The sequence below is a fragment of the Psammomys obesus genome, unplaced genomic scaffold, assembly GCF_907164565.1.
Source record: "Psammomys obesus unplaced genomic scaffold, mPsaObe1.curated_primary_1811, whole genome shotgun sequence".
NCBI classification, from domain to species: domain Eukaryota; kingdom Metazoa; phylum Chordata; class Mammalia; order Rodentia; family Muridae; genus Psammomys; species Psammomys obesus.
The window spans coordinates 12,874,795-12,889,699 of record NW_026596088.1 but is presented as its reverse complement, the minus strand read 5'-3'; the positions used below and the strand labels follow the sequence as shown (position 1 = coordinate 12,889,699).

General features: G+C 40.9%; 1 protein-coding gene across 1 annotated transcript in view; it reads left to right on the top strand.

The window, feature by feature from the left end:
- The first annotated feature begins 1,628 nt into the window (after positions 1-1,628).
- The window catches only part of Pde3b (phosphodiesterase 3B), a 141,430-nt gene continuing 128,153 nt past the window's right edge, over positions 1,629-14,905 (top strand). The window contains exon 1 of the mRNA XM_055627471.1: positions 1,629-2,602. Within this exon, the coding sequence (XP_055483446.1) occupies positions 1,703-2,602 (900 nt within the window). The 5' untranslated portion in view covers positions 1,629-1,702. The remainder of the gene's footprint in view (positions 2,603-14,905) is intronic.

The window sequence follows — 14,905 nt, the reverse complement described above, 5'->3', positions numbered from 1 at the left end:
TTTAGGACATTTGGGTAACCATTAGAACACTCTATTAAATATTTCTTCTTTATCCAGCACATAGAAAGCCAAGGAAATTGTGGTCTTTTCCCCACATTTGTTAAATTCTTGTGTTAATTCCACATATTATGTATGTGAACTACGACCATATATGAAATGGTCTGCTTTAGGTCATGGCTGTGGGCTGAGATTAATTGGTGAAAAATAGTCCTGTTTGTGGGATTTACCACACAGTAAGGTTTCTCCTCTCCCTGGAAAAATGTGGAATTAGCTTTTTGAGAAAAGCAGGCCTGTCAGGAGGTTGAAGGGAGAGTTTTGGTGGAGGGAAACAGTTCATACTTTCTAAGGCAGTTATGACTAGTTGGATTCTTTAGAAAGTTCATGCTTTCTAAGGCAGTTATGACTGGTTGTGTCCTTTGGTTTAGGAGAGTTCTTTTCTCTCACTTCTAAGTCTATCTTTGCTAATGTCACTTCCACTTTTGCCTTTCCTAATGTCCCCAGTTTCACAAGTCCTTCACGGAAAACTTATTTGGCTTCTTCCAAGGCCAAGCCATTCAAACTGATGAGTGGTCTTAGGGCTATGGGGCTCTGTCCTCTCACCCAGAACACACTGTTGCCCAGAAAAAGTCTCTGACTTGGAAAGAACTTTTGGGACAGCAAGTCTATGCTGTGGTGGAGTGGCAGGGGTGTGAAGCAGCGAATGTCTGCCAAGGATGCCAAACACAGGACTGGATATTAGTTCGCAGTCTCATTGAAAAGCGTTCTTCAGCAAGACATACTTGCTGTCAGAATGCACCCTCCAGGGCCCTGCCGTCTTGAGCCAATGAAGGGAAGGCGGGCCTGATGCTGGGCCCTCAGTCTACCTTGCCTCGGAAGCCAGATGCAACAGAGCCGAGTTTCTTCATCCCGGAACGCCCCCTTCCCCCCACCCTTACCCCGTTATCCTCACTAGACACTGATTTGGGGTTCGCGTCTCACCGAGACCAGCTAGCAGGGCGGTACGTGACTTACCGCCAAAGTGATCAGTGCTTGGGGGCGGGGGGGCTCTCAGGAGTCCCTCCCATCTGCCAAAGAGCACGTCGCTCTTTGGTAGGTGTCCCAACCGCGGCGGCCCCGCTCGCGATGGCCCGGGCGCGCCACCCCTCCGAGGGGTCCGAGTCCGGCCGCCCGACGCGAGGGCCGTCTCAGGCCGAGCGACCATCCCGGCCGCGCGCTCAGCCGCGGGGTCCCGGATGCGCATCCCGACGGTGAGCGGCCGAGTCACGGGAGCGCGCGCGGGGCGGCCGGCGGGGCGCGCGCCCGGCAGGGGCAGCCGCGCCGGCGGGGGGGAGGAGCGCCCGACCGCGCGCCCAACGGACCGAGCCGCGGCCGGGAGGTAACTGTTGCAGCGCGCGGGAGCGGGGAGGCGACGCCGCCGTCTCCCGTCCCGAGCGGTGCCCGAGGAGGCGGGGGCGGAGGGGGGCGGAAAAAACAAACCGACCCAGAACCCGGAGAGGCGTCCGCGGCGGCCCGGGACACCGAGGAGCCCCTCCCGCCGCTCTCCTCCGCCGGCATGAGGCGGACGCCGCCGCCCCTCAGCCCGCGCGCCGGGGAGCCCGGGCGGCGGCGGCGACGGGCGCAGCCCTGACCGCTCGGCGGAGCTCGGCGAGGGGCGCCCCGGAACGCGGAGGGCGCGGGGCTCGGCGAGCCGCCGGCGGGGGCCATGAGGAAGGACGAGCGCGAGCGGGACGCGCCAGCCATGAGGTCCCCGGCCGCCTCGCCCCCCGAGAGCCTGCGCAACGGCTACGTGAAGGGCTGCGTGAGCCCGCTGCGGCCGGACCCCCCGCGCGGCTTCTTCTTCCACCTCTGCCGCTTCTGCAACGTGGAGCCGCCGGCGGCCTCGCTCGGCGCCGGGGCGCGCCTCTCGCTCGGCGCCCTGGCCGCCTTTGTCCTGGCCGCGCTGCTGGGCGCGGGGCCCGAGCGCTGGGCGGCCGCGGCGGCCGGGCTGCGGACGCTGCTGGGCGCCTGCTCGCTCAGCCTCAGCCCGCTCTTCAGCATCGCCTGTGCCTTCTTCTTCCTCACCTGCTTCCTGCGGCGCGCGCCGCGCGGCCCGGGCCGCGGCGCCGGCTCCTGGTGGCTGCTGGCGCTGCCCGCCTGCTGCTACCTGGGCGACTTCGCGGCGTGGCAGTGGTGGTCGTGGCTGCGCGGGGAGCCGGCGGCGGCGGCGGGGGGCCGCCTGTGCCTGGTGCTGAGCTGCGTGGGGCTGCTGACCCTCGCGCCCCGCGTGACGCTGCGGCACGGCGTCCTGGTGCTGCTGGTCGCCGGCCTGGTGTGGTGGGTGTCCTTCTCCGGCCTCGGGGCTCTGCCGCCCGCGCTCAGGCCTCTGCTGTCGTGCCTGGTCGGGGGAGCGGGATGCCTGCTGGCCCTGGGCTTGGACCACTTCTTCTACGTCCGGGGAGCCGCTCCTGCCCCGCGCCCGGCGGGTACCGCGGAGGAAAAAGTGCCTGTGATCAGACCCCGGAGGAGGTCCAGCTGCGTGTCGCTGGGAGAAAGCGCCGCCGGTTACTATGGCAGTGGCAAGATGTTCAGGAGACCGTCGTTGCCTTGCATTTCCCGAGAACAGGTAGGGTTCTTGGGTGAGCAGGGTCTGGGAGAGAGGAGCGCGGGGGCGACCGCGTGCGTGTCCCCGGCGCAGGAGCGCCCCTGGGAGAGCGCGCTGGCTCTCGGTGGAAAGCGAGAGGCAGGGACATCATGATGTTCTGGGCTGGAAGGGCTGCCCCCAGTACAGGGGCTCCTCCAGACCCCAGAAGCCAGTGGCTTTTCATCAGTGAGTGGAAACGAGATAGCCCGCTCTCCGACTTGGCTTATGCAGGAGGGAGAGTTTTCAAGAATGAAGTGACCAACTTGAGGTTTAATAGATTGACTGCTCCCACTTTCGACATACTGGGCTCCTATGCATAACATTTTGGTATCACTTACCTGTTTGCTAGTAAAATGAGGATGTCTGCCTGGAGATGACCAGCTGCCTTTAGAACGAGAGTGTATGTATATGCAGATTTTCGACAGTACAGGCTCGTCATGAATGGTGAGCTGAGAGGACAAATGAGTGTTTTCATAATTAAAAGAACAGAAACGAGCCTTGGAATTGAGACTTAATTTAGATGAACAGACAGCAGTATACAATAATGCAATTAAAACGTTTTTGCAGACTAACTCATGGGCTTGTGTATTTCTTGCATAATTAGGAGAACGTTTTAGCAACTTAACCTTTAAACTTAGTAATGTGTGGAATGATGCCCAAATCATTCCCCCCCACCCCAGTAGGCTTTCATATTTTGTTTTTAAAGGAGTTGAAACCACTACTTGAGGGAATGAACTTGAATCTGTTTAGCATTGGAACATCCACCTGGTCTACAGCACCACGAGATCCTCGGTATTGAATATTTACCGAGTGCAAACGCTTCACATTTATTGTTTCAGATCCTCCCAGGGTCTGTGTTTGGCTGGGTAAGGTTCACATTGGTTTAGACAGGTATGTATTCAGGCAGATACAGAAGATCCAGGGCCAAAAATAGTGGCAGTGGTAGGGTCCGATTAGATTTTTCAGTTCTCAGAGGTGTGTTCTTTGTAACTGTAGGAACTCTATGAAGGATTGTATATCCTTAGTTGTCAGAGTTTGCTGATTAGTGATTTTTCTTTTCTTCACAATGTGACCCAGAAGACGGGAAACAAAAGTTTCTTGTCCTTAACACTTTTGAGGCACTGGTCTCTTGTGTTCTCTTTAAAATAATCAATGAGCCACTACATAGATTTCATGGCCTGGTAAACACTGACCTATATATAGTGTGTAGTGTCTCATAAGACACCATTTTCCTGCAGCTTCTTGATTTTTTTTTTTTTTTTTTTTCATTTTTGAGACAGGGTCTTGCTGTATAGTCTTGTCTGGCTTTCCTGGGTGGGCCGAGAACTGGAGGATCTATTTCTTGTCTCCTGCTCTTGAATTCACCTCTTTGCTTGGTTTTAGAGGCCATTCTTGTGCTCTGTTATTATTTGGCCAGATGCTAGGAAAAATGAACCAACCGACCAACCAGTTACACCTTTTGTTTTCTAAGTTTGCTATAGGCGGTAATAGGCAATGTTTAGAAGAATATCCATCAAGTGAAAATTTGTTTGAAGATTTGCCAGCAGATGGTATCAGCTATTTTCATTGAGTGGAATAAATTTGACTTTTATGTGACCAGATTGCATTTTTTTTTCAATATTGGGAAGGTCTTTTAGCGTAGTTTTGGCATTTTTGTAGAGGATTTTTAGGGACACATTACAGTTTAAATATTTTGGTTGTAATTTATTGGTTTGTTATGAACAGCTAGGTCTGTTCTTTTGTAAGTTGAAAAATTTTAGTCTTCTTTTCCTAGTGTGGCTCCCTTGCTATCAAAGCAACTGTTTTCAGCCTTTAAATGCAGTATTATTCCAGGTAATATTACTTATTATATGTATTAGAAGAAAATAGAGTTTGTGTTTGTAAAGACGGCATATTTTCTTATGGTAGAAAACCCTTACTCAGATTCTAGTCCTCAGTAGACAGATTTTAAGGGTCTTAAAGTATATGCTGATAGTTTGGAGGTATATACATGGTTATTTTCTGTTTAGTGCTCTGAAATGATAACATTTGGACATTTTTAGGTAAGGGTATTTTTAACCTAGCAAAGGTTATAGTACAAGAATCTTTATTTAAACTGTTCTTGCAGTTTAACATAGAAGATTTGTGTGTTTGTGTGTGTTTTGCATGTGTATTATGTTAGAAAGTTAAGAAATCAGAAGATCAAATGGTTTTCTAACTTGAAGTGGTGTATATGATAATTATGAAAACGTTTTTCTTCTTTCAGAAGGTGTCAAATAAGACTTTAGATGAAACCTGACATAAGAGAAAATGGGCTAGATTCACAGGCATAGATGTTCAAGGATCAAATCTTGGCCTTCCTCTTTAACTTTGGAGATATCAATGAACTCCTCAGTGTCTAACTACCAGTAGATGAATTTTATAATACCCTCTGATTCTAAATTAATTTCATACAGTGATTTTATACTTTTTTTATAATATATAAACAAAAGTATATGGAGTCACAAATGAAAAATTTTAAAAAGTTTTATTTTAATATTGAAGGTTATTACTGCTATAACATTTTTCAAGGTATGATTGGGGGAAAAATGAACAAGTCTGCATATTTTTGGAGAGAACTTTCTTTTAAAAAGTGGATTTGTTCTTGTGATAAAATTGTTGAAATATTTTCTAGAATGTAACTGTCTTTATTAATATCTTTGAAAATACTTGAAAATGCAAATCAACATAATTGTTTTTACTTACATGAGAATAGAGTTATGTTGACTTTTTAGATGTTATATTAGGTACTATACTAAAAATAATGGCATGATTATAAAATTTACATTTATAGGATTTAAATATTATACATATGTCAGTTCTTAATTAAGGCGCTCTTTTAGAAACATACCTAGGAATTTAAGGTTGAAATCTAATCACTGCTGACTTTGGTGAGTTAATAGAAAAAAGCAGTAAGTTTACAGTGTGCCAGGAACAGGCTGAAACTAAGAGGTTTTTAAAAAAGTCAGTTGTCTATAAGAAATCTATGATAGAATTGAACTGTATTTCTATTCCATTTTAGTTGTGTATTTTACAGTGCAGTGGTCAGCTTTGTAACACTGTCATTGCATATGTGAGTACTTAAATGTGAGGTTTGGAAAAATGAAAGATGGTGTGTTGCGATATTTTTCTATACCTAAAATGCCAAGTGCTTTCTAAATGGTTAGGTAAATATTTAAAAATCCTGTGGCCTTAATGCTCATAAATACTATTTAAAGTGTTAATTTTATTTGAAAAAAAGCATACATATGTAATGTGAAGACTTAAAAAAAGGAGATTTTAAAGTGTGACTATTTAATGCCCTTAAGTAATTTGCAAGGCATACCCCACTGTAATTTCTTTAATAATATTGTAATAGTTTTGAAATTTATTTCCTAGCTTCAGTTAGCATTTTAGTTTTATGTTAAAATTTGTTAGTAATAACAGCCTACATGACAGTGTTTCTCTTACTGTTACTGGATGTGTGCTGCCACCAGGTATCTTTTCAGATTTGGCCAGGTTCCTCATCCTTTTAGAAAAAATACTTAATGGCTTTTTATTATACACAAGCTAAAGTTCATGCCCTTGACCACTGCTTGCAAAGACTTTTTCATAACCTGCTTTTAGTCTTTTTCATTTTTGTTTTAAATTTGTTATTATGAATTTATTGTTTTTTTGTTATTTTACAATTTGTGGAGCACCTTCCTGTGTTCATACTAGTTCTAGCTATTTAAGGGTTGCTTATTGTTGTTAGTGAGCTTGTTGTATACTTTTTCCTTTGCGTTTCCCTTTTATCATAGTTGAATGTTCTCTTAAGATTACGATATTTGGACAGATAACTAGTACTTAATATGTAAGTGGGGAACAAATCTCTGTGGTTGCAGAGTTGATCATATTTAAGAATAAAAGTTGACTATGTAATAGAATATTTTAATTATATTGTATAGTGACATTTCTATAACTTGTTTTCATATGCTGAGTGAAAGGCACGCACAAGTAAAGCTGTGAAATTTGTTTTCATTGTCTTTAGGCTGACTTCCCAGTGATGTTGCTCATCTCTCATTCTTTTTCCCCTTGTCTCTTTCATGCCCAGGTCATCCTATTTCCCCAGCACACTCTCCAGGCTTTCTGTATCCCTTCCAAAGCAGGGAGAATCTGCCCATGCTGAAAGCTTATTTTAATGTAAATATTTGTATAGATGATATTGGAGAAATTTAGAGACATTGAAACTGAACCTTGGAAGAATGAAAAGATTGGCTCTAGGTTATGCTGTAAGGTATTGTGAAAAAGAAGCCTAAAGCCTAGATCTTGACTTCTGGTCCACCAGTACTTTGCACAAAGAGCCCATCTACCTGCAGTCAAAGTTTTCTTAAGCTGCTGTATTTAATTTTTCAAGTATTTACAATTAACAGTGTCCTTAGTTATAGGACGTCAGGAGAAATAATGGGAAAGACAGGGGAGGGAAAATTAGGAGGTAGTATTGAAAATCAGCGTACATAATAATATTGAAGATGAACTTGTTAGGGTGCAGCTAGTTTCAAACTCAGGTGCCATCCAGGCCAGCCTTGTAATATATCTTGAAAAAAAGAGGAGAAAGTGAAGAGAGTAGAAAGAATAGAAGTGAACTGACAGAGGCCTGCTGTACCAGAAGGCATTTCACTTAAACAAAACCAACTGAACAACTGTGATAGCTAAACAAAACTTTGGGGAGCTGGAATCTGTCTGTGGGCAGTTCTTGACAGTTTATAACTTTGAGTTGGTATTCACTTATTATTTACAAGCAGATCTAGGCTTACTTAGTGTTGCTTAGAAGCCAGTTATTTTGGTAGACCTTTGGTCAGAGACCGTATCTAGCAGTGTTCTTCGTCTTTTTTTCCCTTCTTCTGTAACCTAGAACTTTCTTATCAGCATTGATTTTACTAGGAGGTATTCTATCTTTATAGGTTTCTTCTCTTGTTTACCTATATTTGACTAGTTCTTCATCACATACATTTCATACAACTGAATTCAGCACATTTTAAATGTCCTTAATATATATATAATCGAAAATTTTAATGAGAAGTGTCATGCACAAAGGACTCTATGTACCTGAATATTTTATATGGTTTAAGGAAAACAAAACAAAATAAAATAGGTTATATAGTCACTGTTTTCTTTGAAAACTCTTTCTTCCTCGTCTTCTCTTTCATCACATTCTTCTCTCATAGGCATTATTCCCACTCTGTTCATTTCCTTGCTTATCTTTATAACTCTCTATGAATGTATACCTAAATAATATTGGTAATCTTGCTTGCTTTTTAACTTTAGATAAATAAAAAATACTGCATGCATTCATCTATAACTTTACATTTTGCTTGAGAATTTCTGAGTTACATTCATGTTGAAGTGGGTAGTTGAAGTTCATTTTTCAGTATTGTGTGTTATTTCATTTTCTGAACATAGTAAATTTACTTATCCTTTTTTATTGCTTGTAGACCCTTGGGTGTTTTTCATTTTTTTTTTTTTTTTTGCTATTATGAATAGTGCCACTGTGAAAATTCTTGTTAATATCTCCTATTACAAATGTGTGTATATAGAAATAGAATTGTTAGGTTGCAGGATGTGTTCATATTTAACTTTACTCTCTGCAAGCAATGTAATAGTATTCTAAAGACATCTGTGTTCTAATCCCTTAAATTTCTATTTTACTTTATATACATAGCGAGGGTACTTTACAGATGAAATCAAGTTAAGGATTTTGAAATGGGGAGATGATCTAGGATTATCTGAGTTGGCCCAGTGTAATCACATGGATCTTTGAAAAGGAGAATAGAGAAGCAAGAGGGCAGAGAAGAAAATGGCAGTGGAAATTGTGCTTGGATTAAGGCAGTGTTATGACTCAGTTAGTCTGTCTCTGCTAGCTCTGTTGTTTTAAGGGTCATAAATCAGGGAAAGCTAGCTGAGAAAGAAGATGGAAAAGGCAAAGGACAGATTTCCTCTGAAAGTAGTGAATCCCTGCCAATCCCTCAACTTTGGTCAGTGAGACCTGTGTCAGTCAGATTTTCATCCTGTATAGCTGTGGTACATTTGTCTTGTTTATGTCTTTGAGTTTATTTTGTTACTGGAATGAACAAGTTTAGTTTGCTAGAGCTGTAGCAACGAAGCACCACAAAGTGGTGATTTGAAGAATTTAAATAGCCTTACATTCTGGAGGCTAGAAGATCAAGATCAAGATGCCTCCAGGCTTGTTTCCGTCTGAAGACTGTTCTGTAACATATTTATGACTTGACATTTTAGATATGCCAAGCCTTGAAGAGTCTAAAATGACGAGTACAAAGTATTTCAAGGAGACCACACAGGAATAATAGAAGTTACAGAAAGAATGACAATTTGATGTGGTGACTGATGTAATATAGGCATGAGACTGTCATGCAAGGGACAGCCAACCTTCTGCACAAGTTAGAGAGCCTTCAAAAAGTATACAGCAATTGAGCATTAATCTCAAAGGAAGTTTCTTGATATAATGCAAATAAAAATGAATTAAAATTTTTACTGTATGCCGTTACAAGGACATTTTTAAAAGTCTCCTGTCATCTTCACTTCATTCTAAGTACAAAAATAAGTGAATTTTTTCCATCAATCTAGATCCTGGAAGGTCATAACATAGAGCCTGTGAAATCAGGTAAGAAAGTTCATCATTTAGTTGCCAGTCATTAATAACAACCAAAACAGATACTTCGGTTTTCCATCAGAAATTCTAAGGACAATAGTAAGCAATAATAGAGTTAATAGATTTTTACCTAGGTTTAGAAAAGAGGTTATTATTATATGGTAGAATGACTGTAAAGTACATAACAGTCCTGTGAACTAAATAAGTAATGGGACCTGTTCTGCAGCTAGAGAGTAAAGTGATTAATTTCCCCAAATCATTTACCTTGCGTGTACTATAAGATGCTAAGTATCATTTCAAGTGTAGAACATGCCTCTGAGAAGGGCATAGAAGCCTAGTTGAAGGGGCAGGTGAGACAGCTCCATCAGCAAAGTTAAGGGGACTGGAGAGATAGTTTAGTTAGTAAAGTACTTGCTGCATGAGCACAAGGACCCGAGTTTGATACCCAGACTTTATTGATAGAGCCTGATTATGGAGGTATGTGTTTATGGTACCATTGCTACAGAGGTGGATATAGGGTGGATTCCTAGGGTTTCCTGTTCAGCCTATCTAGCCTGATTGGTGAGCTCCAGGGTAGTGGAAATGCTGTACCTTAAAGGAAGTGGATGATACTTTTGAAGATAACACCAGAGGTTGTCCTCTGGCCTTTACAGGCACACACATACACAAGCACCCCTGCACATACATTAAAAATGTGTATTAAAAAACTCCTAATTGACACAAACTACAAGTCAAACATTAAAAAATGCCTTTTGTAAAAATTTGTAAGACTATAGTTGCTGAATTGGCATGAGAAGAAAATATTAGGACTGGATGTATAGCTCAGTTGTAGAGCAGTTGCCTTGTATATGCGGGCCCCCGGGTTTGATCTAAAGCCCTACCAAAATAAAAAAAAGAAAAGAAAATATCCTAAGATACCCTGAAGAAATCAAAGTAGGAAGTCTGTGAAGTTATCAGACATTGAAGTGTACCAGGGAGCCAAGAAGGATTAAATAAATCTTCTCTGAAGATAATCACAAGAGGGCTTCAATTTGTGTGGATATGTACAAACATGTCTTAATTTTAACAATTTTTGTTTATTACAATTTATTCACTTTGTATCCTGGCTGTGTCCCCCTCCCTCATCTCCTCCCAACCCCACCTCCCTCCCTCTTCTACACCTATGCCCCTCCCTTAGTCCACAGATAGGAGAGGACCTTCTATCTGACTCCTGACTCTAGCCTATCAGGTCTCATCAGGACTGGTTGCATTGTCTTCCTCTGTGGCCTGGCAAGGCTGCCCTGCTAGGGGGAGGTGCTCAAAGAGCCTGCCACTGAGTTTATGCCAGAGCTAGCCCCTACTCCCCTTACTAGGGAGACTGAGTCTATGGCATCTGAGCAGGGGTTTTTAGGTCCTCTCCATGCATGGTCCTTAGTTGGGGTATCAGTCTCTGGAGGGCCCCCAGGGCCCATTTTTTTTTTTATCTCCCCCTTCTTTCATAAAATTCCATGCACTCTTCCCAAAGTTTGACCATGAGTCTCAACCTCTGCTTCCATACCCTGCTGGGTAGAGTCTTTCAGAGGCCCTCTGTGGTAGGCCCCTGTCCTGTTCCCTGTCTTCTGTCAAAATAATACAATGGAATAAAGACAGCATCTTCAACAAACGGTGCTGCTTTAACTGGGTGTCTACATGTAGAAAAATGCAAATAGATCCACATTTATCACCATGCACAAAACTGAAGTCCAAGTTGATTAAAAACCTAACATAAAACCAGATAAACTAAACCTGTTAGAAAAAAAAAAGTGGGGAAGAGCCTGGAACTCATTGGCACAGGAGACAACTTCCTAAACAGAACAGCACGGGCTCTAAGAGCAACAATCAATAAATGGTACCTCATGAAACTGAAAATCTTCTGTAAAGCAGAGGACACTGTCATATGTGTTAATTTTTAAACTTGAGGTCAAATATGCATAATTTTATAGTCAGTTATTATTTTTTGGTTCACAGTTCATTGACAGTCAGTACATTCACGGAGCTGTCTAGACGTTAACCACCATTTATCTATAGAATTATATTTACCTTACAAAACTGAGTATTACTCCATACTTGCTAAACCAATAGCTCTCTGTCCTCCCTTTTTTCAAGCCCAACAACCACCATTTTCCTTTCTGTCTCTAGTTTGACTACCCTAGGAGTGTCATATAAATTTAGTGAATAATAGTTGCCTTTTTGTGATTGGCTTATTTCAATTAGCATGATAATTTCAGGGTCTATATGTTGCACCATGTCTTAAGAGTTTCCTTTATGTGACTAAATAATGTTCTAAATATTTTACAAACATTTAAAAAACATATTTATTTGAGGATATGTTTTAGGTTAGGTTGCTTCCACCTTCTACCTATTATGAGTAGTACAGTATTGTAAATATGGATGTTTCTGCTATTAGTTTTTTAGGGCATATTCCCAGAAGTAGAACTATTGAATTCTATCTACCATACCATTTTGTAGAGTGGCTGCCTTGCATTATATCATTTTTCCTGTGTTATTTATTTTATGATTACTTTAAAAGTTTGTCCTTTGAGTTACAGGCAGGCAGGTGGAATAAGAGTAGGTTAACCTATGAGGTCATAGTTTTGGGTATCAGGGAAAGTGTTCAAGGGAAGACTAAAACTTGTTTTAAGGTATACATATGCCTCAAATTGAGAGGAATTAGACAAAAATCTTTTTACACATGCCTCAAATTGATATGAATTAGACAAAGTCTTTTTATAAATTTATTTTATTTTATGTGCATTGGTGTTTTGCCTACATGTCTGTCTATGTGAGGTGTTGGATCTTGTGCAGCTGGAGTTGTGATCTGTTGTGGTGCTCGGAATTGAACCCTGGTACTCCGGAAGGGCAGCCAGTGCTCTTAACTGCTGAGCCATCTCTCCAGCTCCCCTTGCCTCAAGGTAATCTTGAGATAACCTCCCAACTACAATAGTGTATTACTTTATTCTCCACTTCTATGAAAATTGAAGCTTATGGAATGTGTTTGATTTTCTTTTCTTTATCTCTTCTTTTACTTCATGGTAAACTATTCCTGACCTTTTCCCAACAATACAGCTTAAATGTCATCTTTCTTTTCCCTGTTTTTTGACATAGAGTCATGCAGCCTAGGCTGGCCTTGAACTTGATGTATAGCCAAGGAAGATCTTGAATTTTTGGTCTTTTTGCCTCTACCCACATAGTGATGGGATTATATGTATGTCTCTCTGTTTGTATTTAACTATTTATTGTGCATGAAAAATGTGCCAAGTTTTGTTCTATGTAAGTTTCTGCTCTCATAGAGTGTTAAACACTTTTTGAAATAGAAGTAGAATACAGTGAGATAACTTGAGGTAGTTTGGGTCCTGTGATGCATAGAGAAAATAGAGCATAGAAATGGGCAAAGAGATATTAAGGCCTGGACTTGTAGAGGTATGGGTGTGTTGCTTTTAAGTGTAGCTGTCAGGGAAAGCCTCTCTGAAGAGGTGATGTTTTAACTTGAACATGAAGTTGGTCAGGGACTGTCATGCTGGGGAGAAGACTAGCAAAGGCAAAAAGGCTCCATGATGGGAAATAGTTTAAGGTTAGAAAGAAAACTTGGATGTTTAGGGAGTGTAGGAGTGTTAAGAGTGGATCTCAGAATACCCTGTAGACCATGTTAGCATTTGCATTTTATTATAATTGAATCCTAAAAACAGTTTATTATATAATTTATATTTTTAGAAAGGCTGTCTGGCTTTTTTAAAATGGGCTGTTGACAGAGAGCAGCCATAGTGGAAGTGGGGAGATAGGAGGCTGTTCCAGTTGTTCAAGTGAGAGATAATAGTGATTTAAACTGTCTCAGGTAAGTTTTCCTCTTTATCTCTGCTTACTGATACGTAGATAAAATATTCTTTTAAAATAGTTCATAGTACTTAAAATATAGTCAAAATACCTTTACATCACATTTTTAGTTAGGTGTGCAACCATTAAATTTGTGATTTCTTAAGCATAGGGTAAAAGTCTCATCTTTCTTCATTTATTACTATTAACCTCGCAGGTAGCACAAAGTTACCGATTTGGTGTTTGTGCTGGTTAGTTTTTATTGTCAACTTGACAGTGGTTTTTAAAGTTGAACCAGGAGGACGGTTCATGTGCAGTTCTGGACACAATTCTGTATCTGGAGCCCATGCCTTAAAACAGAATTTTCAGCAGCTTATTCTGTGAGCATCATCACATGTGCACATGGCACAGGTGAGCCTACACTCTTACACACACAGTAAGTAAATAAAAGATAAAAATGCCCAAAATGTAAGCCCATATGTAAACTTATTATGTTATATTGATTCCTTTTAGTAACATACGTTTATTAAATCCAAACAAAATTTCTCCCAGATACCCTTTTGCTAAATGAATAAGCTGGGCTGAACAGTGATGTTTGGTAGGTTAAGGTTAAAGTCCATTTTAATTTCTATTTTAAACCTATGACGGGTTTACTGGTATCTAACTCCATGGCAAGTCAAAATGTATCTGAACTCAGAAATAGCAGAAGAATACCTACCTGGACAGATCCAAGAATAGATAGAAGTTCCCGAAGGAATATTCCAATTTAATCCATAAATTGAACTGTGATGAGATTAAGGAGCTATGAAAATAATTCTGGAGTTCCCACAATTTATATTTTGTCTAACAAGGATTTATTTTGCCTCTTCTCTCACTGATCAGGTGGATTTACGATTCAGTTTATAGTATCCAGTTGATTAGTATTTAATTTTAAATTATGATTCAAAAGATAAAAATCTATGCTAATTAGAGTTACTAGTCAGCATTTTCTCAAATTACTATATAATTTGCTTTTATTGGATAATGCAAAATATGTAATTTTCATTATACATAATTTAATATATTATGAGAATTGATAAACATTTTCCCTAAAATTTACACTCAGAATTTTATTTCTCACTTAACAACTGGAAAAGGTATGTTTTTCTCTTTGTTATATCGAAATTATGCTGTTTTAGTAAAGAAATTAAAATTTTCACTTTCACTTGTTTTTAACAATAGGGAAAACATGAGTGTTTTCAAGAAATTAGATATTTTAAAACTTGTAATTACTTTTTATGTCTCGACTAATTCATTGATCCTTTATGTGTAAAATCTTCAGGAAATCAGGTTGCATGTTTCAGGCTTAGAGAAAAATGAATCCTAGCACCTGAAAGCAAATAGAACTAGGTCACTGCCTGTGTATAAGTGGTGACACTGTGTCAGCAGTTTGTCTTGTTTACTTGGGGACTCTTGTTCCGTTGTGTGTTTACCATGAGGTCTTTCAGTGAAAGATGGCTTTATGACTGAATATGTACTCTGCATTGTCTGAGTGGGTTCTGTATGCAAACTTTGATATGTTATACAGGCCTACTTATCGCTACTTGGTATTGATGTTTAGTTTTATTTATTTTCTTTATCAAGAGCATATTATTGTTTCTCTTTGCTAGCTAGCAGTAGGCTATTGACTGTGTTTTTAATATGGCATCTTTATGTAGTACCCTGAATATGATTGTGGATAAATTATTAAACTTATCAATTATGGTTGATAAGCACATGACTTCTCTTAAGGAAGGATGTTTAAGATTTTAGAGGTGGAATAATTTAGGCTT